The sequence below is a fragment of the Clinocottus analis genome, unplaced genomic scaffold, assembly GCF_023055335.1.
Source record: "Clinocottus analis isolate CAN_PGR_092001 unplaced genomic scaffold, fCliAna1.0.p SCAF_7, whole genome shotgun sequence".
Lineage (NCBI taxonomy): Eukaryota > Metazoa > Chordata > Actinopteri > Perciformes > Cottidae > Clinocottus > Clinocottus analis.
The window spans coordinates 10,064,234-10,090,111 of NW_027176229.1; the positions used below are offsets into that span (position 1 = coordinate 10,064,234).

The 25,878-nt window shown below is 42.3% G+C and overlaps 1 protein-coding gene across 3 annotated transcripts; it reads left to right on the plus strand.

Annotated features, from left to right (window-relative positions):
* The first annotated feature begins 375 nt into the window (after positions 1-375).
* fgfr1a (fibroblast growth factor receptor 1a) lies at positions 376-25,368 on the plus strand. Of its 3 annotated transcripts, none has more exons than XM_068604507.1 (18): positions 376-1,006; positions 5,255-5,435; positions 10,993-11,235; positions 11,561-11,650; positions 12,676-12,848; positions 15,007-15,130; positions 16,113-16,303; positions 16,584-16,734; positions 19,621-19,832; positions 20,211-20,356; positions 20,736-20,857; positions 21,368-21,478; positions 22,338-22,528; positions 22,707-22,829; positions 22,919-22,989; positions 23,099-23,236; positions 24,131-24,236; positions 24,335-25,368. In XM_068604507.1, the coding sequence occupies exons 2-18, from the start codon at positions 5,282-5,284 to the stop codon at positions 24,509-24,511; spliced, it is 2,523 nt and encodes an 840-aa protein (XP_068460608.1). In that variant the 5' UTR covers positions 376-1,006; positions 5,255-5,281; the 3' UTR covers positions 24,512-25,368. The 3 variants fall into 3 exon arrangements, with proteins under 3 accessions (XP_068460608.1, XP_068460606.1, XP_068460607.1); XM_068604505.1 differs by lacking the exon at positions 16,584-16,734 and adding an exon at positions 17,446-17,590 and having other exon boundaries at positions 19,621-19,817; XM_068604506.1 differs by lacking the exon at positions 16,584-16,734 and adding an exon at positions 17,446-17,590 and having other exon boundaries at positions 5,260-5,435; positions 19,621-19,817.
* Positions 25,369-25,878: the final 510 nt, after the last annotated feature.

Here is a 25,878-nt window from a genome sequence, read left to right on the forward strand (position 1 = left end):
TAACTTTGATGATCAACGCGTTATTTCCAGGGTAAACACAAGCAAAAGTAAAACCTAAATAACGCATGAAAGAAACATTTGTGTGCGACAACGCTTGTTCTGTAGCCAATAACAAAATACAAATTATGTTTTGGTCTCCATTTTGATGTCATCAATGCAATCCCCTCACTGTAATATCCCCCAGTCATTTCCGCTTCAACCAATCAGCGTGTAATCTTTTTAGGCCTTTGTTTAGCCTACTTCATTCAGTTAAGTTTGGTTATAGATGCCGAGGTCGCTTTTATTTTGTAGTAAAGGATCGGAAGTCGTCCCTGTCCCTGCATGTGTCTTGACAGCGGTCCGGAGGATGCGCATATTCTCAGACTTACGGGGGGAGGTTTGGAGCAGCCCGGGCTCTCGTTGTTTAACAGCATTTCTCTGCCAGGAATCGTTAACATACTTTCTAGGATTCATTTAAGTTCCACTCTTTTGTAGACATATAATACCAAAACGACATTTCGTTTGCAGATATTTTGTGAAGAATGAGTTTAACAACTTTGGGATACAGTTTTCGGAGGTGAGGTGACTTCATTTCATCGCGAGCGAAACGTTTTGGGATAAAAGGACCAACGTTACCAAGAACTAGCACATAGGCTGTAGACGCAGTTTCTTCCGATTGGGTTCACGTTCGCGAGGAGACACAGAAGAAGGTCTTTGAAAGTAAATCAAACGTTGAAACAAAAAAAAATCGTAACACTATTTAGGAAGTTTTTTTTCCGCTCCTTTGATTTTTTTTTTTTTCAGTGGGCGACGCACGTTCTTTTTTTTTCTTCTCTCGCTCTCGCACAAGTTTTGCAAAAATATGCGCAAACTTGTTGGGCAAACGTCGATAGCGTGGAGTTAGTGAGTTAATTGACGGGCAACACATTGACGTCTGGATATACTTTTATTCGGGAAGTTTTTTTTTCTGCACCAATCTCTGCTCATCGGACCAACACTGGCTGTTTCACAGCCCCCCGCCAGTAAGGTGAGCTGGTTGTTATCCCTCCACTCGGATGTACCTTAACTTTATGTTTCCGCGGCAAAGGGTTTGGATATTGTTCTCCATTCTAGCCATTTTTACTTGTAACGAGAGACCTAATGGGGAGCTAGTTCAAGAAGTGTGGTTCCTAAATTCATATGGCGTTATGTTATTTCTGTAACACAGCCACCTGTTTTATTTTGTTTCATGAACATGTCTGTGCCCTGTGGCCGAGCAAGACGGAGAAACGGTCTGTTTACGTGCGCATTCGGCTCTCTTCAGAGACCTCACTGTCCGTTTCATGCGCGCTAACACCTCAGTCTCCTCCATGCTTGAAATGAAAGGGAACAAACGGTGACGTTGAAGCACAAGGCCCAAATGTTGCCTGCAGTCGTGCAAACAACTCCTTCAGTTGTCTGTCTCCAGTCACAGCCGGCGCCTTTGATCGGATTAGATCATTTCCTTGAATAAGACACAATAACGTTAAGGATGAAACGGGGAAAACGAATGATTTTGAAACTACACGTGATGGCGCTAACCCTGTTTTTAAACCTCTGGGTTTGGCTTAATGGATCTGTCTCACTTGTCTGTCTTATGATTTGTGTCTGCTTGCTTTCAATTGTGTTTTTATCACTGCAAAAACGATGCAGGTCTTTGTCGCCCACATGCATCCATCGTCATGTCTTCAGCCCTGTAATGTTTGTGTCACAGGCTCAAACTAAACCACAAAGCAGAACTCACCATCAGTCAATCAGAATCAGCTTCAATGGCCATGTGTGTTTACACGGGCATGGTTTCACTTGGCTCTTCGTACTTGTACACAATGTACAATAAATCCAATTTTAAAGACAACAGTTGTCAAAAAAAAAGTGCAGATGAAGGTGTCTGATTAATTGTTCATCAGAGTGACGGCCAGTGGCAAGAATTCACATCATTTCTATGTTTATTTCAAATCATGGTACAAATGACTTGGAAATACAGGGACGTATCCTCTTAAAATGCTCTGAGGACAGCCATCGTTAGGACATCTGTCATGAAGTCTGTGTCTGGAGGGGCCGGGGATGTTGTGTAAAGCCCTACATGTTATGATATAGCGTGAGCAGGAGAAGATGGATGGTTTAGAAAAGCAGCTCGTCCACAGGGAGTTCACCAGGAGGAAAAAAGGTTTCTCCTAAACCATAAAATGGGAAGTGAGGAATAGTCATGCCCTTTTAATGTACTATGCTGCCCTCTTTGCACACAGTTATTGCCACACAAGATTGCGTTTGTATAAACCATAAGGAAACGTGGCATTGACAATGTTTGCCTGCAACCTTTTTTTATTTATACTAGAAGGTATATTGTTGTCGTTGATCCTTAAGCTTTGTACATGTTGTTCTCAAGAGGTGTAGGATGTATTCAGATCGTGTGTGCATGCTGATGTCATTTCCATACAACACATTCTGTGCATGTTGGTAACATCTCTGGGGTTCGAGCTGTGTGTTCCGGTTTAACCTCCCTTGGGAAAACACACGCATAGTTCACGCATTCTGCAAAGGACTGAATGTACCTTTTTTTTTTTTCAAAAAGCACTGCAAGCATCAACCAAATGGCGCAGTCTCAGATGGCTTGACATTGATTGTCTTTACATTTGAGTGTAATCTTCATGACACCTGATCTCCCGCCGTAGCACTCAGGTGGCAAATCACTGATTCAGTTTGTGAGGCTGCAAAGAACAAGAAACGGGAGTTTCTGTTTTTGTGAAAACAGTAGCCTGGGGAGATGGTCCGATGCTCTTATGTCCGCTGAACTGCAGCCGTGTGCAGACTGGCCTGTTGCTGGCCGGGAGCGCAGTGATAACTGGGAATGGGGCTCCATAATTTGGGAGCTGAGGAATTTTATGCTTGGATGGCAGTGAACAGTAATTATGGTGCAGGCCATGTTATGGGTAAAGCCTGTAACCTTTGTCTTTGTATAATGAGAGAAGCTAAATATGTCTTGCAGGTTCTAATCTGTTTAGTTTAACCCCTTTTATTTGCCAGATTTTGTGTGAAGCATTACCTTCTCGTGTACAGAGTTCGATATGCAGCAAAAATGTCTACCTTTTCTCAAGCTTTTTTTATTTTCTGACACAGTCACTGTTTGTTAGCCACGGATCATTCAGGGCTTGCTCTTTCATACGTTTATGTGAAAACTGCATCGATGTTGGTCTTGGTTTTTCAGTTTGAGTGAAGAAACAGACCATTTAATAATAGTGTTGGAGCGCCCACAGGTGTGAGATGTGTTGGTGTGTAATTTGTTTTCATTGTCACCCTCTGTGTCATGGCCCCGAATGTCCACAATGATTTGGGTGGTGCAATATTATTGAATGATCCTTCAGCTTTTCGTTATTGAGTCCTACAAAAATATGTCCTCAGGCAGTATATTCTGCCTTTGAGCAGGAAGCATAAAGTAACCGACCATTTTGATTTTGAAAAACATAGTAACTGCTGCCCAACAGACGCTGGCTTTTTGAGTCCAAATGCTAATATTGAGAGGTAAGAAAACAAACATCGATCTTGATACATATCCTTTTTAGATGAGTTTTTTTTTTTTAAAGAATTGTGAAAGTTGATTTGTGACAAATAACTATGCTTAATAGGATGTTTTGCAGAAAAAAATAATAAAATGGTAACGGTTTCTAAATGACCTCTTCTCCACTGACATTTTGTTTAAACATATCAGTCGACTAATTCAATATCAATGTAAAAATAAGATAATAGTGACTCTGCTCTGCTAGGAACTATCAATAAAAACTAATTATGGAAATAAATGTGTTGGTCAGTTTCTGTTCTCAATGACTCACAAGTTCCCGATGCGTGTGCCCTGTGTGTGGATAGTTAGGCACACTGTATGTGTAACGCTGGCTCCCGAAAGAGCGGATGATGACAAAGTGTGGTGTCATACTTTTGAAGAAGCGGCTTCCTCCTCTCTCTCAATTATTGACAGTTGTCATAGTGACGAGGGCCGGGGGAACGTGGCCGGCCGCTCTCCGCGGTTCCTTCTGTCTGGCAGCAGAAGCACTTTTTTTTGGAGCGTTCCCAAAGCCTGAGTCACTGCTTACGCAGCCGCGATGACCACGCTTCTTTATCCCCTTCGGACCTCCCGACACAGCTCAGCTGCTGGAACACTGGAGCTTTCTTGGAAAGTGAAATTGAATTGGTTTTGAGGAGAACACAATGAGTGTTTCAGCGAGGAACACTTGCACAAAGAAGAAACCCACAGCTGCATCTGAACATGACTTTGTGAGGACATAAATGCAGTTGGGGTTTCTTTGACCCAGATGTGATGCCGCGGTTTTACATAGTGGACGATGATAATTTAGATGCATTTCTGACTATTGATTTGTAGGATTTTCATTGATCAGGCTTTGTTTGACCATTCCTGACACCTGATGAGAGCAAATGGTTGCCGGGGGGGTCAATTTGGGCTCTGGGAGCAAAACCAACTGTTGGGTGATAGATCTCTCAGCGTGGAAATGATGGCCCAGCGCTCTCTCTCTCTACAAGGGTGTCACATGACAGGCTGTAGGTTTTTTTGTTGGTCTTAAACAAATTCCTTAAGGGGGGTTATGAGAGTTTGGGGGCAAGTGTTAATCTCTATGGCCAGATGCTGCAGAGGTTATGATGCAAGCAGATGTGCATGTGAGGGTCACCCAATAGTACTGGGCCTCATTTTGGATGGTATCGTACATTCTTCAACCACAACAGTGGTCCAACAGCAAAATCATTAACATTGTCTTGGTGTTGCGACAGTCTTCACAAGTTCATACTTCAGTAGTTACTTTGAAGTCTTGACTATTTATTTCTCAAGGGCTGAGCAAGATGTATCCAGTGTTTGTTTGTTTGAGCTATCAGAGCGAGCTTCTTATCAGTGTTCTTGTACAAGCCGGCCTAAATGCTCCAGTAACTGCCTTGAACCATGTGGTAATACAGAATATTCTCTTCTTTTTAGGCCAGTGCAGAATTTCAATGTCAACAGATGTCTAAATTGGCATTTGTTAAAAAAACTCACAAAAAAGTACATTATTTTTTAATTGTTTCAGTTTATAGAGCCACAAAACAGATTTGTGTCTTCATGCTTACCAAAGTGTATTTTCCATTACCTTAATTTCTTTCTTGATGACAAACTAGGACCCTGAACTGATTTTGACTAATAGCCTTTCTTCTTTGAAGATACAAGGCTTGCTCACGTGGTCATGCATTCATTTGTTTTTATTTCTCCATTTGTTTTTAGTTTAGCACTGTGAATGACCCACTGCTGATGCCCCAAAGGCCTGGATGGATTTCCAGTCGCAGAAAAGCCAACAGTTGTAGCTCCCTCAGCAGGATGCTGATGAGGCCAGGTATACTTCTGTGCCTGGTTTTATTCTCCCAAGTTCTGAGGACCCAGTGCCGGCCTGCCAACGCTGACGACGGTAAGATGGCGTAAAGCTTATTGGACTTCCATGTACACTGCTTTCTTTCTTAGTTATGTGTGCAGTATTTTATAATAGCATGTAACCGTTTGAAGTCTGACTTATCTCAACTCTTGCCTTGAGAAACAGTCCATTGATAATCAGCGTTTTGTTCTTTGTAAAGGAATGTAATCCTAACGCACTCCAGGCCTCGGTGAAGTCTGTCCTTTGTAGCGTCAGTGTTTCCTCCACTACCCCCATTCGCCTGATGTTTGAGTGCAATTTACTGTGTCAGATGTGGCACAACTGTGTTTCTGACTATTGGCAACACCTTTTCTGTTTTTCCTGGTAAACTAAACCAAGTCATGGGAAATGGGTTCTTTTCTCAACAGATTTTACAGACTGAAGTTTTGGTCTAATTTTATTTTGTTCGTAAACTGGACATCTCTTAGATTGCCTATAAAGAATTGAGCCCAGTCTGGCTGTTGCACAAGATACGTTCTGAAAAGGGGAACAAGGCACTGCAATCAAATCCTTAAACATGTGTCTCTTGGATTCAGTCCAGCGGTGTAATAGCTGCCCTGACTTGTGGGTAGATGGGTTTGGATGTTTACACTTTGCAGTCGGAAGTGGGGAGCAGCAAAATAATATGATGAAGCTCAACATTATAATTAGAGTAATTAAGCAAGAGGGTCTCTCTTGGGCTGTAAGCCCTAAAATAAAGTTTGTGCGGTTGTGTTCAAGCCAACAGTGGGACAGGGAGGAGTGAATGACTCCCATCTGTAGCCTCAGGGCAGCCCCGCTACCTAGCAGTCCATGCTCTCCTCTTCCTTTTGTAATGAAAAGGTATTTGTTGTCACAGAGAGAGGAGGTAACTGCCAGTGAAACTATAAATTAGCCCGTTTCTTTTAAGAAAAGTAAGGAGATGCTACTTCGAGCCCTCCCTTATCCCTGAGGATAAGGTTTCAGTGGAGACTGTTTGTCTTCTAAGGTGAGCCATAAATTTCCATGAGGGTGGGGGAAGTCTGAAGCATTTACACTCCACCCAGTTCTTAATCACCAAATGGCCAGGTACTATCTATGCGCCTCTGTGCTTTTTCTCCTGCTCCCCCACTGACTTCTTGCCTGAGAATGCTTCACTTCCCCCCGCTTCCCTGCTGGGTGACGGATGGCTTCAGCTGTCGACAAACAATCACAGCAGAAGCATTTGGTTGCATTCCTTTTGTCTTGGTTGGGGAAACACAACAGTTATATGGAAATGGTCATGTTTAATGCATGAGTCTTTGTTGGTCTTGGGCCTTAATGTTTTGTGGTGTTTCCATAAGAAAAGAATATCCTCAAATGTATTTCACAATTCTTATTTTTTGGGGGGCACATTGATGGCCATTCAAACCATCACAGCCCTTTTTGGAAGTTTTTCCTGGTTGGATAATTCAGAGCAACTTGTGTTTTGTCATAATCGTTTTAATGTCATTGTGTCTTTTTGAATATCACAGTGAATTGTCAGAAAGTTATTTATATGGCGGTCCCACAGGATTATTTGACTCGATGCTCTGCTGTCAGTTGGGATAGATGAGCGTTGACCCGTCAGTTGAGGGCTCTTTAAATCTAGAGCTGCCACAGTCTTCAAAATGACTCTTTTCAGGCAGAGATGGAAACCCAGAGGAGCACGACTCTGTGGACAGAACAAGTGAACTGACTTTGTTTTTCAACACCAGATTCATTTAGCTTTTTTCTTGCCAGCATATATTTCCACTCAAGGATAACCAACTGGTCATTATGCTGGTAGTGGCACTTCTTTTTCTTTTCTTTTTTTGAGGATATTTTTTTCTGTTGGAAAATTCAACATCACCGCTCCTCAATTGATATGGATGGGTTAAATGCAGAGAGCAAATGACATATATGTATTTCTTATGGCTACGTAATAAAGTTGGAAAAGTTCAAAGCTACTTTTAATTTTAATTTTAAAATGGTGCTTTATGAATAAAACTTAAATATATCATTCAAAACCGTCGCGACAATCTAAGAAGAGAGAAAAATACATAATGCAAATGAATTCAGTAGGCAAGCGATTTCATATAAAGGTATTGTGACAATAAAATAAATATAACATAACATAGGAGCAATAATTTGTTTTTCCTAGATGACTAAAAATCTAAAACAAGTGTTCAATCTTCCAAATATTTCATAAATGGTGCAAAATCACTCTGTATGTTTTGTCGCAAAGGATCTGAGCATGTATTGCACACATTGGAGCTGAGATATAAAATACTGTCCAGGCAGGGTTCATGATGGATGTTATTGATACGTATGCTGTTGTGAATCTGAATATTCAGATGACCAATTTCCCTTTGTCCATTCTGCATATAGGAAGAGACGCATCTAAATTTCCTCAAAGCTATTTATGGAGAGAGGCTGAGCAGCAAACACGATGTCAAAACTAAATTGGTTGAGCATGAACAGAAGTTTGGAAGAACCTCACTCCAGTCTTTCTCTTTTCTATTTTAAATTTGATCTTCGAGTGCTTAAAATGGCTTCGTAACGATGCACAGCTTCGAAACAATAAAATGTTTTTTTTCAGTTCATAGAAATGTAGGTCAATGCTAAGACTTTGTTGACAAAGCGGTGCACGTGTTGTTTGAGTGTATTTTTGTCCATGTTGCGACACGTCTCTGCAAACCATTTTAATGGTATTTTTCTGTGTGAGCATGTGCGTCTCCTCAGACAAATCTTTAGCAGAGCAGACCGTACTTATAACAGTAGTCAGAGAATCAGATCAACGTTAACTTCCATTCTTTTGAGAAGAACTGGCTTCGCTGCGTTATTCAATAAAGCCATAATGTAAGGCTAAATGTAGCTGAATTCATTTGAATGACACACAGTAATTCTTGTAGCTCCCAAGTGGTAATCCATGCTGATTGCCAGAGGCTCATTTAGGAATGAAAAGGTCCTCTACTGGAGTGCTATTAGGAGGGACAGTCGCTTAGTGAATCTTTTTGGGCTTGCTAATAGGCATTGTCCTATTCGTTTACTTCCTGCCAGTCCCGCCTTTTGTCTACTATCAATCCCCTCTACATGTCAGCCACCCCTTCACTCTGGTGCAGTCAAATCAGCAGAGGAAAATGCCATTGCCATTTTCCTCTGTGCGCTGCCGCGGAGCCTCAACCAGTCTGACTTTACTGCATTCAACCATCACTCCAGTGAGAGCAGGAAATCCCAGAAGTCGTTTACGCGGCATATTGCTTCCTATTCTGTAGCCAGATTATGTTCCATAGACTGGGGCAAACTCTGCTTTTTACTTGGTCTGAAGTTTACAGACTAGTGAGCTTTCTTCCCCCATAAAGTTTAAAACCTCTCAATGATTTCTTATTCACAAAAAGATCCTTTCATGATTGATGTCATTAGGCTGATTTTAAACAATGTCCATCAACTTTTTCAAGTGGATGGTAGAACACATTCCAGATGGGTCGCTTTCTGAAAATAGGGTCCTTAATCCATTTTAATCCAATCATAGCGGCAGGAGGATTAAACGAGATGAAACATCCTCAGCTTTAAAATAAATACAAGTGTGCTGCTACTTGTTAGTATCAAATGAATTAATCAGAAAAATAGTAGCTGTCTTTTTTAGACGGTAGAAGGTTGACTTGACTGTATTGTGTCATGTCTTACTCTGGTTTTAAGTGGGTTGTCACAGGAGCACAAATGGTCCTGACAGGGGCCTACAATAAAGCAACAAGCAAACTTTATAGCTTTTATGGTCACTTTATGATGTCTGCGACCAGATTAACAGCTGGGATGTTGACGCAGTCTTATCAGTGGCATCTCTATTTAGAGGGCAGGGCCGGCTGCATAATAGCCCCCACACACGGCGCGGAGGCGCTACGTTTGAGGCCGCGTCCTGGCCGGATCGCTGCAGTGCATCACTGAATGCCTCTTCTGCTTTCCCCCTCGTTTGGGTTTGTTTTTGAGGAGAAAGTTGATCCTACCCCCTGGCCCCCTTTCCTGCTGGGATTAAGGGCCTGTCAGACATATGTGATCCAGGAAATACCTTTACTAGGCCCAAGTGGGGTCACCATAGCAACTGGCACTAGAACCTGCTGCTGCAGGCCCTCGCTCGCTCGCTCGCCCGCTTGCTCGCCCGCCCGCTCGCTCGCTCCTGTGCACATGCTCACTGGCTCGCACTCCCCGCTCCCTCTTCCCCTGTATTGTTTGGAGATCTTTGTTGTGCGGGTGGGAGGGATTAGTCAGGTTTGCTGTGCTGAGCTTATGCTGTATAGATGTTCTTCCTGTTCGGAGGAAGTGCCTTTTACAAACACGGTGCACTCTGGGAACATTTCAGAATAATCTCATGTTGAGGGATCGCTTACCACTATGGCATTTGATTATCCACTTCTATTTTATTTGCTCTAATACCAAAGGGACTGTGTAGTAAATGGGAAAGCAGGACGAGTACATTTATTGACTCTGATTTTACATTATGCTGCTGCTACAGGGGGTTACTTACTTTGAAATGCTCCCTGGCTAACACAACAGCTATGTAAACAAGAGTTGACACGACTAGTTGATTAATTCATTATTATAAGATTTATCTGCAGCTATTGTCATTTGAGTAATTCTTCAAGCGCAAAGCGTTAAATATTGTTTGTTTCCAGCTCCTCAAATGGGGATATTTGCTGCTTGTCTTTGCTCGTGTCTCCTAAAATGTCTTCGAGTGTTTGGACTAAACCAGACACTTGAAGACATCTTGGGCTCGCTGTCATTTTTTATTTTCTGACCTTTTCTCAATGATTAGTACAAGAAAATAGTCTGTCGATGAATTGATATTGAACACGACGGGTAGTTGCAGCCCTTCTGTGCACATAATCCTTACACTAATTGAAACAGTGCACTGTGCTTGCCTTATTTTAGTATAGATGCGTAATCTTAGAGCAAGAATGTCTAGCAACTTGGCAAGTGACGATTTCTACCTTTTTTTTGTAACGAGACAAACAACACTATCGTGATGGACGACGTGTCAGCGTAATTGGGTTACCCCCTCCCCCCGTGGACTATGTAGTCATTTAGAACGGGGGCCTCAGGTGTCTCGCTCCATGACATCTCCCCGCTCTTCAATCCTCTAATTGAATTTCACCTTCCTTTCCCAAGTAGCTCCTTGCCAGCCTGACGATAGGGCCTTAACTAATTTTGGATATGATTTAATTTGAGGGAGAGGTTCGGCAGGCAGTTTGCCGGGAGGAAATCATGGAAGGACTTTTCTGCTCTTCTCCCCTTGCAGCCATTTGATTAAAGTTCTTTTTGAGGCGTCTACAGCACAGATACACCCACGTTTTGTGTGAGAGCTCTCTGAACATGTTTAGGCACTCTTATGCCATCAGTTACTTTTTAGTGTTTAATCATATATTGTGCACTTATCTCATTGTGAATGACTTGCATTTGTCGTATATGTGCCTATTTTTTTTTATATAGCTTTTTATGTGCTTGAGGGACCACTGGTTTTATATTCAAGCTACAGTAGGTTGAGTTTAAAATAACTACAGAGCTGTCATTAAAATCCCTGTCCTACTATTTTCCTTGGTAGTCTCTGTGGAAACGCAAGCGGAGCTGTTCACGCTCTATCTTGGGGATCGTCTGGATCTGAGTTGCTCTGCCAAAGACTCCCCTCATGCTGTCAACTGGACCAAAGACCATGTGGCAGTGGTGGATGGAGAACACACGCGCATCCGCAGCGGCCAGCTGGAGATCGAGGCGGTGGAGCTGACAGACTCTGGTCTCTACGCATGCACCACCTTTGGCAACCACAGCGTCTACTTCAACGTCACAGGTGAAGTAATACAAGCTGAACACGAGCAGCCTTTGTGGTTTTGTTCTTCTTTATTTTCTTTGTCACTGCATATTCATATTATTTTACTCTTTGTGTAAAAGTAAATAATTCAGATGAAGGTCATGAAAAGTGCTCATTAAAACATAAAATAGTTTTTCTCTAAATAAAGCTTTTAGACTTGATTTGTAGCAAGTAACGAGTTTATCACATACTGACCCCGTCTTCTGTCTCTATGTACATTCTCAAAGATTGTGCCTTTTGTCTTCAACATGTTGTATCGCTGCGGATCAGTATGAATGGAACTGTCCTTTTTGTGTTTCTCTAGTTGATACCCTGGCCTCATCCGAGGATGATGATGAAGATGAAGAGTCTTCATCAGAGGAAGGCAAACTGTTGGGCAGCCAAAAACTCCTGCGTAAGTGTGCTGCTGATCTCTTCAAGTTACGAGAAGTGGTCATTACTCGGTTGCCCAGAGTCACAGGGTTATGAGTAATTAGATTATTTGAATACTTTATATTCAATTATGGGTCTCTTATGTGTGTGTTGGTCACTGAGGTGAATTATTTCACTCTGAATCACCAGGTTTTCACTACCTCAGTAACAACCTTTGCACGAGGAATGTCTTTTCTATGACTAATCGTGGTTAACCTTAGAAGTCATCCAATTTGTCTACAGAGTAATTCAGAACCTCAGGCTTTATCATCTGGCTCTCACTGCCCACAACGAATCCAGTGGCTACCAAGCATGCCAACCTTGAGTTTGTACTCTGACTCCCATAGCTTTATCTCCCCCTGACCCACCCGGTAACATTGCTTTACTTAATCAAGGACATTTTGAAGCTACAGCATCTTAAAAAAGTGTTTATTTTTAGTTGTATTTTTCAAAGAAACTATATCTTCCCCCATCCAGTGCAGCAAGACTTCACTATAGTTTAGAATTATTTGGGTTAACTTCCCTTAAGTGATCCATTAAATTTGTTGCTACTTAACCAAGGCTGGGTTGCTGTGGCAGCAAGCTAAGTGAAAGCCCAATCACCCTACAAAGGAAACCTATTTCAGCATCTTATATCAGCAATTTCATCCTTTCGGTCACAACTCAAGTGTCCAAGACTAGCTGATGATGTGACTGTGAAGTCACACAGCATATCCAGTCTGTGAATGGCTCTTGGTCTGGCTCCTCCCCTGGCTTTGGGAGATGCTCGCAGGAGCTATTTTCCCTGACAGCACAACTGCAGGGTCGCAGTATACCCCGCCACCAAGATAAGATGGTGATTCTCAGAAAGGTTGTTATATAATGTAACTTGAGGTTTAGGCTATTTAAACGGGGTTCACAGCTCGCATGTTGAATGTCCCATGGTTTAAGAAAATAGTGTTTTTACATCTATATTTACCAAAGTTGTATGTTTTACTCATCTGTTTTTTTCTCTGTCTTATTCTTTAGCAATGTCTCCACAATGGGCTCATCCTGAAAAAATGGAGAAAAAGCTTCACGCAGTCCCAGCCAGTAAGACGGTAAAGTTTCGATGTCAGGCCAGCGGCAACCCAACACCCACCCTGAAGTGGTACAAGAATGGCAAGGAGTTCAAGAGAGACCATCGCATTGGAGGCTTCAAGGTTAATAACTAATATATATATATAGATTTTGTTTTACTTTTTTTTTCACTCGGCTTCTTCTTAATGACACTACACCCTCCTTAGCATTTCTTATTGAATCTCTCCAAGCTCATTAACTACTAGTCAAGATGTGTCGGTGAACTCATCTCCACATTAGATACCACTCCCTTCCCCTGGAATAAGAAATGCATCCTCAAGTGAAAAACTGAGGCGAGTTTCACATTTCACCTGAAAACAATACAAGATGAAACCCTATGCCATAAAAAGGAACGATGTGCCATAGTGATAATGCCTCTAGGTGGGCAATCCTAGCCACACGTTTGGATGAAGGATAACATTGGCTGTCCTCATTTTGGATATCAGTGCATCGTCTTTCTTGTAATTGCATCCACACAGCAGTAAATCTACCATCATACTTGAGCCTCAGTTATACTCCCAAAACAGACACATACACAGACTGTTGCTGACGTCACGGACGTGCAGTACTTCTGTTGATACCTTCCGCTTGAAGGATGCGTTTCACACTCGTGCAGTGGATTGCTTGATGCTTGTCACTTGTTGCTCAGTGGCCGTCGTAAAAAAGTTGCCAGTATGCGGGTGTCCATCCTCTGATGACCAAATGTACGCCACACAAACCTGCGTCCTTCCTTGCTGCTGTATCTGTGATATAGCACGTCTGCTGTGAGAACTGTCTTTGTCAACATCTTCTCAATTCCAGTTGAACTTTATTCAAATGTGATGCTAAGAGCATGTGAGATTATAAAAGCTGATAAAACAGATGTGGAGCAGATCTGTTAATACCACAATTTACAGTAAATGGCATCACGACCACATAAAGAGCCCCATGATGTATCTGGTTTTATAATTCGGTCTGAGCTTTAATGCCATCTATCATTTCCTGTTGGGCAAAAGGAAACCATTCTATTATTCTACAATCCAATCAAACATCATATGATAATTGTTTTTAGGGGCTGAATAAATATTGTGCTTTCCTTTTTACATCGACTGATCTGTGAATAGATGCATTCAGTGGCAGTTGACAGGTGTGGGATGTCTGTGCACTATGAGGGAGCCTTCCTTTTTCCCCTGCATCTGCTCTTTCCATCGAGGTGTAGGCCAGGCCAGCCTTGTCTCGTGCAGGTTTAGCCCATCTCCATCCCCAGCTGGGACACATTTAGGAGTTTCCTCTCAGCTGCCTGCTTCCCCCTTCCTCAAGCCCCCCCACCCAGCCAGGCAGCACACTTTACCATCTGGCTGCTGTTTTTTTTAAATTTTCAGTAAAGGTGCAAAGGTCTGCGTTAGCGGCCGGGGACGTCTCTCATATCCCTCCCACACACTTGCTTTTATGGCCGGGCTTCTATTGTTCATATCGTCTGCATGGAGACGTGCAGGAGGGAGGGAATAATGTAAACCACATGTATATGAAGCCAAGCACAACACATCTGGCAGCAGGCAGCTGGACTCCCTCATCACGTCTTTTAGCTAAATGAGGGAAACCGTATGGCTCAGTCTGTGTATATGCATGTTTGATGTTGCCATTGCCTTAGAGGTCCGTTGGTTAATCACACACTGCTGGTCTTGGCAGATTTATAGAAGAAAAACTATAACATGTCTTGGAAAAAAAAGAGCCAGACATCAGTTGGCGCTAATAAGACAGGTTGGGGCAGATGTATATAAAATATGTACATATTTTCCTTTGGTCTTTGTTTGGTTAGACAAAGATCCACTGTTTATAACATTGGGTGGTGTCACAGGAAGAGGGAGTAGTGTGTTATCTTGTTATCATCCATCATTAACCTTGTTAGCCAAGGCTATGAAATAAATACGACAATGCATATTAGAAGAAAGCAAATAAATGCACCAACTACTTAGTTCTTTAAGATTTTAGCTGTTAAACACATAATTCCAGTCTTGGTCAATGTTTCAATGATTGGGTTTCTACTGGCCTTATTTAAGTTAATTATATTTAAAAATATTTTAGCTTTGATGGTAAATTTACTTATTTATATGACACCTTTCTTGTCTTCCAACCACTCAAAGTGCTTTACACTACATGCCAACATTACCCACACACACACACACACACACACACATCTGGACTTTCTGGACTTCATGCCAGGCCAGCCCCTGTAACCTTTTCTTCTCCCAAAATTCTCAGGTCCGTGACCATGTCTGGACCATCATCATGGAGTCTGTAGTACCCTCTGACAAGGGAAACTATACCTGTGTGGTGGAAAACCAGTACGGTAGCATCAACCACACCTACCAGCTCGATGTAGTCGGTAAGTGTTAAGAGTGTGCGTGTGCGTGTCTGTCTGCGTGTCAGACACAGTCAGAGCGGAGAGTGTATATATGTAAAGGAGTATGGATGGATGAATCCTTGTATATAATTGCTCTAAAGTCACGGAGCAATTTCACAGATCTCTGATTAACCAGTCATATGTGATTCTTATCACAAAAGCACGGCAGTCCGGCCTTGTGTCGGGCGAACCGGGTCTCATTGCCATTTGATGAATAAAGCCTGTGTTCTTGTGGCTTGAGTGGTGGATCCATGTTGAGGAGAGAAGTGATTACTCCTCTAGGAACTGTGCCTTGCACTAGTTTTATAAATCATGGACCCACTGCCTCAGCCACTGTGGTCCCCGGGGCTTCTCCTGATCTCAGTAGAGGTCTCGACCCTGATGAGCGTTGGTATTGATTCAGTGAGGGGAGTGTTTTGTCACAAGTATTTGCTAAGCGACCAGAAGTGTCTTGGGTCACAAAACGCCTGGCCAGTTGACATGTTTCCAGAATCTTGGCTTGAAAGTTAACTTTCAAGCTAAGTTTACTCTGGAGTTATCAGTCATCTACAACATTTATTTTCACAGTAACCGCTCTAGATCAGATAACGTAACTTGCTGTTGTGGCCAACTCTTAATTACACAAGCAACTCATAGCTGAAAAAATAGCCGCTTTCATTCTCCAGATAAGAAATTGCAATCTGTAACTTTTCCAGTAATTCACACAGGTCACCTTGTTTGCTGTCTGGCCCGGGCATTTCCTGTAACAAATACTTGACGTGACAAAGGTTTTACTTGGCTTGTGTTTTGAAAATCAGTGAGCTGTGTGTACAAGCGCGTTAGAGCCGCATGATGATGTGTGAACCAGACCGTTCGTTAGCACCGAGTTGACACAGCGCTGTCGAGATAGGTCCTTATATGTAAGTCTACTGTTTGCCAAACGTCTTCTAAACTAACATTTGTGTATGTTTTGATTGTGTTGCAGAGCGTTCTCCCCACAGGCCAATCCTGCAGGCTGGCCTGCCAGCTAATCGCACCGCAGTGGTGGGCAGCGACGTGGAGTTTGAGTGCAAGGTGTTCAGTGACCCTCAGCCTCACATCCAGTGGCTGAAACACATGGAGATCAATGGAAGCCGCGTTGGTCCTGATAGTTTACCGTATGTCCGCGTCCTCAAGGTAGGAGGAGCTTTCTCATTGATCCTGCAGCAACAAGCCAGTATACGTTATTTTGTTAACGCAAACTATGCTATGTCAGTTCATTTCTGAGATGGCCAATACTTCTGTAAAATAGGTCCAGATTGCACCTTGTGCAATACATGAACTTTAACTTGCTATTGTATCTCTGAACACAACCCAAACAAGCTGAACATGTTTTCCTGAATTCTTTACTCTAATATCATGTTGTGTTGTGCTACTTTTTGTTTCTGTGCTCTACATGAAATGTTTTTATTTCCAGCATTCTGGGGTCAATAGCTCGGATGCTCAGGTGCTGACCCTCTACAATGTGACTGAGGAGGAGAGCGGAGAGTATATATGTAAAGTGTCCAATTATATAGGAGAGGCCAATCAGTCGGCCTGGCTGACTGTCAGCAGATATGAGCCCACAGGTAACCACTACGCAGCAGTACACAGTGGAGGCGCTTCTAGGACCACCTGGAAAAACTAGGGCCGTATAACTCAAGACAACCTCAGTTGTTTCTCTCCTCCCTCCCTCCGTTTCTCCCTCCCTCTCTCCTGCCTCAGTGCTCCTGACTGTAAATGACGCTATGGAAAATTCCCAGCAGAACAGTTGAAAGTGTTTATTCTCAGGTTTATGTTGGACCCCTTCTCATTCCTGCCCCATGCCTGTGCTGTGCCCTCCTAATAAGGGCCTCTCCTGCCATCTTCTTCTACTACTCTCGCTCCCTTGCCCTTCAAAGTCCTCCTTTCACGGCTCACAGGCTCTCTCCCCCTTTTTATTTCTGTCCTCCGTTAAGAACCTATCACAAGTATGAGTGTGAATTTGATTGTGCCCTGTTCTGCTGTGGAGCTTTCCATGTTGCTCATCTCTTGCATGTAGAGATGAGACTGAGGTATTTGATGTGGTGATGGGGTGGCCCAATGCGGGGTTCAGAAGCGCAGTCAATCTAACCTGCTCCTCCACTAACAGATACTGGAGTCCCCAGCAGGGGCTTCCGGTGGTACCTTTTGGGCAGATGGTGTTGAATCGAGGAGGAGAACGCTCCTCCATCCTTTTTTCTCTTTCAGAATCCTTTACTCATGGTTCCCTTTCCCCTCTTGGGCCTCTTGTTGGGTCTGCTTCCTTTGTTATTTCTTAGACCGCTGGCCTTAACACCACGGACAAGGAAATGGAAGTCCTCCAACTGAGAAATGTGTCTTTTGATGACGCTGGGGAGTACACCTGCTTGGCGGGCAATTCTATCGGGTTCTCTCATCACACTGCATGGTTGACCGTTTTTGAAGGTATCAGTGGTTCTGTCTCTCTCCTATTTTTTCATTATTTCTTATTTTCAAACTCCAGCCTGGCTGTCCTAATTCACATTTGACAGAAAAGGGTCTTTTCCGACTCTGGTTTTGTTCAAAAATGTGAGCGGAAGCCAGAGCGAGTTAAGAGTACTGAAACTCGCCTTCTCTCTGTCCTCAGCATGGCTCCTGCTCCATCTCAACTCTTTAGATGGAAAAGTATGAGCCATGCTCTGCAGTTTCCTAAATGAAATCAGTAAATGCCAAACAACCCAAGAGCTGTCTGCGACCTCATCCACCATGACACAAAAAAATCCACATACAGAAAAAGTAAAAACAAGACCACATACATTGAGGTATATGGTGTCAGCCATGTAGAACCTGGCATTGAGGGTTTGTTTGGCAGCTCTGATCATGAACTGTCTCTCTCATTCTGCTCTTTACCTGGTGTTTGCATTCAATTTGGTGAAAAGCTGATTTTCTTTGACAACTACTACAAATGACATGTATTCCCGATGTCATTTCCTGCTGTGATCACAGCGGCATGATTTGATAATTGGCCCACTGTAGTGGATGTGTCTCATTCCTGAAGGTTGGGAATGAGCATATGTCCAATTATCAAGCTGCTTGTCAGTCAGCCTCTTAACACAAGTGCGACTCACTTGTGTTGCTGGTGTTGGTTAGGGGTGTAACGGTACACTCCAGTGAGTTTGGCACCCTTGGTTTGGGATGCATTGTTCAACATGTAGCGCTTCAATTGGTAATACTTGTTGCAATTATTAGAAAACATGTAAATACAATAACAAGCAATGTATTAATGTTCTGAGTACGCAACTAGAATAACGCTTTGCATGATTTACCTCCAGTCTTGAAGAAGTAAAGCAGTTAAAATGAATAAAATGCATGAGTTCATTATTTCTGAAGTGTCTTTGGCAATACAGTAGACATGAATGAGCAGTTGTCTGAATTTAAAATGTTCAAGAATAATGAAAAGGTTTCATTTGTATACCTGCATCATTAGTGACCTGAACAGGATTAAAGTTCATGTGTGGACTTGTGTATGAACATGAAACGAATTCTGAACTTATTTGTGAGCTCTAGCTCCTGCGCACAACGCCACATCCCAAGCCATGGTATGCATCTTTTTCACTGCGATATGGAACCATTACACCCCTAGAGTTGGTATGAATAAATGTTGGTGTTTTCATTGAATGGGAGGAAAAAAACAAGATCTGAATCGACGATTTATTTTTTAAATCTTGGCAATTATTTTTTACACATAAATATGTTTTCTTAAAAGAGACATTGTTTGTATTTCCTGCACCAACACACGTTTAAAATAGTTTTTGAAATGGAAGTCAGAATTGGATATTTTATTCATCAAGTCGAGCAGTTAAACTACTGTATTGAGCTCACACTTTGTGTTATGCTGCTTTTAAGACATTTAAGACATAAAAGTAGACATGAAATGTGAATTAGGCCATTTGATGGTGTAGAAAGTGTGTGTTAAAACATTGTGTTGTGAGTGTGTGTAAAGTTTTGATATTCTGTATGAAAGTCAGATCCTTTGAACACTGTTAAAGTCTTATACATCCATTAGTCCCAATCAAAATAGGTACATGTGTGTTTAAATAGATTATCTGTATCAAACAATGTGTTTGTGTGTATCGGGGTAATTTGGCTTTTTCCAAATATTTGTCAGTGATTCGTTAACTACTTCCTACATAAGCAAAATATGTAAAATGAAGCCCTTTGCTTCACATAAGTGGCAATCAATGTATTTCCTTATGTGTCAAAGGCTCTGGTTTTTAGACAGGGTAGCTGTGCGTGTGTGTTTGTACGTACGTGTGTGTGTGTGTGGTTATTTTGGTTTATTTGTGTTGCAGTGTACTTGAAAGCATGGGTATGACTGGTGTGATTTATTAGGTGTATAAAGTCAGACCTTCGGTGGTAGTTTTATTTCATGGTTGACCGCTGACCCCACCCTTCCCTGCCCCCTGTCGCCCTGCATCCCCCCTCACCCCGTCTAGCGGTTCCTCACTATCCTCCAGCCAGCCACACCTACCTGGAGGTGGTCATCTACTGCGTGGGCTTCTTCTTCATCGCGGTCATGATTGCCATTGCCATTATCGTGAAGATTCGCACCTCCTCAAAGAAGAGTGACTTCAACAGTCAGCTGGCTGTCCACAAGCTGGCCAAAAGCATCCCACTCCGCAGACAGGTAACAGAAAGTAGATGGGGGGTTTGGAATATTTATACCTTTTCACCACTTCTTTCTCTCTCTCTCTCTCCATATGCCATTTGTAAGTTCAAAATTTGACAATGTATTTGAGCTTTTTGCCTCAGCTGCTAACGGAAAACTAAAAGAATCTATTCAAAGGGCTTTCAGGTTCATTGTAGCTCCTTGAGGTCTTGTACATCAGGTAAGTATGTGTATTCGAGGAGTATTTCTTCTCCATCCGTATGGTACACCTGTCTGCTTTGGGTAGTTTTACACTGTCCTACATTTTATCAACTACTCCAGTAAAAATGTTCTTCTGGCCACTGTTAACTAAACAATCTCTTGCTGCTTGATGTCTGTTCCACTACGGGAGGAGTAATGTCAGTCTTCTTTCCTCAGGTGTCTGTGGACTCCAGCTCCTCTATCCACTCTGGAGTGATGCTGGTTCGTCCATCGCGCCTCTCTTCCAGCGGATCTCCAATGCTGTCGGGGGTGTCAGAGTATGAACTGCCTCAGGATCCCCGCTGGGAGCTTTTCCGGGACAGGTATGTCCAGAACAAAACCTTCAGACAGGGCCAGAACATCTTTGAGGCGAGACATGTGACCTCCTGAAAGTAAGGTTACTGGTTTGAAATGGTCCGTCTGCTGGAACAGGAACCAGCTGCACAGGACAAGTGAGAGTTTCTCTTTCGCCTTATGCCAAAGTCTCTGAAACTACAGCAGAACAATATTGTTTTACAGGAAACCAGTATGTGTTAAACTAAAATAAACCTGAAAAGGCAAATTGTCTAAAATTGAACATCTTGTTTGGAATCAAATTTGAAGCTTTAAAATGAGAGGCCAAATTTGATCCACACATAATACAGATTTGGAGTTGAACACCCCTGACTGTTGACTGTATCGTGTTTCTCCTCCTCCTCACAGACTTGTTCTTGGGAAGCCGCTGGGTGAAGGCTGCTTCGGGCTGGTGGTGATGGGAGAGGCGCTGGGTCTTGACAAAGAGAAGCAAAACCGTTTGACCAAGGTTGCAGTCAAAATGTTAAAATGTAAGTTGGTTGTTCTCAGTCTTGTGGTAAACCGGAGACTGATTGATTGATCGATTGGTACGGGAACTAATAATAAGATCTGATGGAATAAGGAAAGTTCTTCAGTTTCTAGGAATAGAGCTTAAAGAAGCCTTAAGTCAATGCTCCAGGAACAATAAAAACTTCCAACACCAAAACTGTGAACAGATACTAAAAGACATCCGCTACTGGATCCCTGCCACTTTGCAAATGGGAGAGCACAGTACAAATTTATGAGAGCCCTTGACATCCCATATAAAATGACATCCCATATAAAACGGTGTTCATTAAACTGCACAGAGGAGTAGGGATGTTAGAAAAGTAGCATTTATTGTCTCCTACTTTAAATGCTTTCCCCTGTGAGTGTTCGCCAGACAAACTCCGCAAGAGTTGCAATGTTTGTGTACTTTTGTAGGATGATTATTGGGCTTTTTTGCTCTTCTACAACAACAGAATATTTACAAATTTTCCTAATATGATTAACACCTACAGCTGACGCCACAGAGAAAGACCTGTCAGACCTGATTTCAGAGATGGAGATGATGAAGATCATTGGGAAGCACAAGAACATCATTAATCTGCTGGGAGCCTGCACACAGGATGGTAGGACCAGACAGTCAGGGGTCTGCTACTCAATTGCCCTGGCCAACACGCACACACACTAAGTTGTACAGACAACCATGAACCTTACTTTGAGAGATGTGTAGAACAGCATGAGTAAAACAGTCTGACACTAACTTCCGAACTCGCAGAGTGAATAAAAACCGGCTGCAGCCATTTCCCTCCAATCCTCCCTGTCAAAAAAAACAACCTCTAAAGACCATTCAGTGCACACTGATCGGCTGCTAACACACTGAAACACAAAGGTCTTTGTTCACTCCATTTTTTGGACTATTGAGTTATATCTTGAGTAACTGATTTGCATGTATCTATTGATCTCAACGTATTTACAGCACCTGCTAATGAATGCCGTTATGTTTGTTTACTGCCGAGAAATCCTTGAATTGTAATGCGTCAATCTTACACATTCTCACTCACAATAGCAGAAAATCCAATTGATCTCAATGACCTTGTGAGGAGGATTGGGACGCTTTGTCAATGTCATTGATTACAAAAATGTGTAATTTGATAATTATCTTATGCATTTGTTTGTTTTTGAAGAGAAGATGATTGAATAAGATAGATCTACATGAGTAAGACAATATTTATATCGTATATAAATACAAAATGACTAAATATTGTATTACAAATAATGAATTTGTGGATCAATTGTTTAATCAAAAACATAATAATTAAACCCATTTAAAGGGTTTTTTCCCTGTTCCATTTTGAGGGTCTCGGGATAAAGGATGTCGTATGTGTACAGATTGTAAAGCCCTCTGAGGCAAATTTGTGATCTCGGGCTACACAAAATGAATTGAACTTAATTTAGTGCTGATTTTATTTTTGTATTTGTTTTTAGGTCCTCTGTATGTAATAGTAGAGTATGCATCCAAGGGCAACTTGCGGGAGTACTTGCGAGCTCGACGCCCACCAGGCATGGAGTACTGCTACAACCCAGACCAGGTTCCTGTGGAGAACATGTCCATCAAAGACCTGGTGTCCTGTGCTTATCAAGTGGCCCGAGGCATGGAGTACCTGGCCTCCAAAAAGGTAACAACAAAGTACAAGTATTCATTCTCAACCTCGGTTGGGAAAGGTCAAAAACGCTTCTCTATGCAAAATGTGCATGACTTTGGTAAATATTCTCCACAGGTCGGGCCTTGTTTTTGAGAAACTGGCTCCCAGGACATCGGATCAGTTCTAGTAATGTCTGTTGTTATTTCTGCAGTGCATCCATAGAGATCTTGCTGCTCGTAATGTTTTGGTAACAGAGGACAACGTGATGAAAATAGCAGACTTTGGCCTGGCAAGAGATATTCACCACATTGATTACTACAAGAAGACCACCAATGTGAGTATTCGTATCAATTCTTTAGCACACAGGCCCATGGAAAAGCCTTAATACTGTAGACAGCCATCACATGCATGTCTTTTCCACAGGGTCGCTTACCTGTCAAGTGGATGGCTCCTGAAGCTCTGTTTGACCGGATATACACACACCAAAGTGATGTGTGAGTATCACAAGCCACCATTTTTGTTTTATTTCAGTCTTTATGGTATGTGAGGAAAAGATTTTGTTGTGCAGAAAATGTAGACGCTCCTGTCGGTTTCTGTCTGCAGCTGGTCATTTGGGGTTCTGCTTTGGGAGATCTTCACCCTGGGGGGCTCTCCATATCCTGGAGTCCCAGTGGAGGAGCTGTTCAAGCTGCTAAAGGAAGGTCACCGTATGGACAAGCCCACAACATGCACGCATGAGCTGTAAGGAAACACTAAACACCTCAAATCAAACATGTTCCTCAGACAGACAAAACTCTTAATATCTCTTTCCCAGCATTTCCATATTTGGTAAGGTTACACTAATAAGGAGAATCTAAAATGATACAGCATGGCCAGATGCATTGTAATTGTCTTTTGAAAATATCTTACATTTTTAAGCACACTTTACACTGCACATACAATCTATGATCACAACAACCTTGTAGTTATGACATAGCTGCATTGTTGTAATCACATTAGAGAAGTCATGAGGAGGTTTTATCCAGCAAGGGATGGTTAATGAGTTGCAAAGATAATGCACAGAGGTTTTCTGTTTTTGGGCTTGCCTCGTACTGAACCAGTTGTTGACAACTTCAATAGTGCAACTCTTGAGGGGATGACGTCGGTTGTGATTGAAACAATCTTTTTTTCAATTTGACCAGACATTGCCAAGAGAGTTAAGCCAAGTTGATCACTTTAAAAAATATATATCTATATATTTTGAAGGAGACAGACAACCTGCAAGGTTCTTCTTGAAGTCCTGTGTTGCTGCTGTGTCTCATGCTGGGCAAAAACAGTTCAGCATTAACATTTACACTTACCATGTTGTTGTATACCAGAAAAGTTCCAGGTGCTTAGCAACATAATAATGATGCCTGCCATTGTTTGTGTAACGGCCAATAAAAGGACATGCTCACACTTGAGTGAGCTCTAAATGGAACATATTGGTTTTAGACTGTCACCTTCCAGCTACAGCTGGCTGTCAGGTTTATAACCACTCCCCTCAATAATCAAACGTTATTTTAATTAATTTTTTTTTTTTATAAATAACATGCTCAAAGATTAAAGGTGACATAGTTTTTATTGCTCAATTTGAACATCTCATGATCTCTGCAGGTATATGATGATGAGGGACTGCTGGCATGCTGTGCCTTCTCAAAGACCCACTTTTAAACAGCTGTTGGAGGACCTGGATCGCTGCTTGGCCATGACGGCCAACCAGGTCAGTCCTCGTCTCATCATGAAATGATGACGCAGAAACCTCTGCTCTGGAAGTGAAATTAACGATTTATTTTGTCCTCCTCCCTTTGTGGCCGACAGGAGTATTTGGAGCTGTCGGTGCCTCTGGACCAATATTCCCCCAACTACCCGGACACCCGCAGCTCCACATGTTCCTCGGGCGAGGACTCTGTGTTCTCCCACGATGCCGGAGCGGAGGAGCCCTGTCTGCCAAAGTTCCCTCCCCACTCCAATGGGGCAGCCATTAAGAAACGCTGATACCTCGTCTCCATTCAGAAAAACTTTGACATTTCCTCTGCTCCCTGCCTCATGGGGTTGGACTCTACCCCACATTCCCAGAGATGAAGCTAAAAACCACTCGGTGCTCTGTGAGAAAAGGGCTTGGAGAGACACCTCGTAGAACTTGTTGGATCACGTGGACTGAGGAGTGCAGCCGTTTCCCCGGTTCTTGGTGGTGACAATGTTCATGGAAGCCTTTGTATGGCATGGCAGTTTGGCACGATATCAGGGGGAGGGGGGAAGAGCAGACTTGCACTCTTCTTTCCACTTTGGGCATTCCAGGGGTAAGAAGAATCGAAAGGACTGACGGGGATGTCAGATTTTTGTTCGTTTTATATATATATTTTTCCCTTCATGATTGTTTCATCTGTAGTGAAGGACAATATTCTGCTTTTCAGACCAAATCCAGAGAATATACGACCAAGGGACATGCAGCACTGTGGTCCTCTGCATTATTCATCTCCTTGTAAATACAGTTATAAAATTATAAATATGAATATATATTTACATTGTACTCTTATTTTTATTACCATAATTGATTTATTTTCTTTTGTACAAGGATGCTTTTGTTCGGTCCATTTTTAATATAGTCTCTAGGGGCAGTTGTTGCATAAGAATATCTAAATTGCTGAGGATTACATGGCCAGTTTTAGTTTTTGCTGTATCACTGCTTTGATTCCCCCAAACTTCCTGCATAATCATCAATGAAAAAATATATATTGGGTTTTCTATTTTTTAACTGCAAGTGCTTTTCATGACACCAACCTGCAATACAGTGTAACTCAGTGTTTGGGGTTTCTCTCCATCAGAGTGTGTGTGTGTGTGTGTGTGTGTGTGTGTGCTTGATGTGTGTGTGTGTGTGTGCTTGATGTGTGTGTGTGTGTGCTTGATGTGTGTGTGTGCTTGATGTGTGTGTGTGCTTGATGTGTGTGGAAAATTGCATTGTCTCATTCAATGTTAATGGATTTTAGGATGGTCACAACTGTAAATATTCCTGGTTGCTTGTTAAAATCCAGAGTAATTTGCTTCAGTCAACATCATGCACTTCTACTGTGCATGCCTCCCATATGATGAACTTATTTTCTACTGTAAATGCTTTAACAGGAGTTACATTTGCTGCCATATAACTTCTGATCAAAGGTTGCAGAACACGTATGTCATCGTAAAAGGATTACATTAAATAAAATGCTATCGAAAAACAAATCGCCAAAGCTTTCAGAGTTTGAACTCTACTCCGCAAACTGGTCAATAAATATTGAGATTTTCATGTTTGTGATGTAAATCATGTTTACAGAGATGGAACGATGGCCACTCAAATCCCCCACCCATTTAACGAAGGTTTCTGG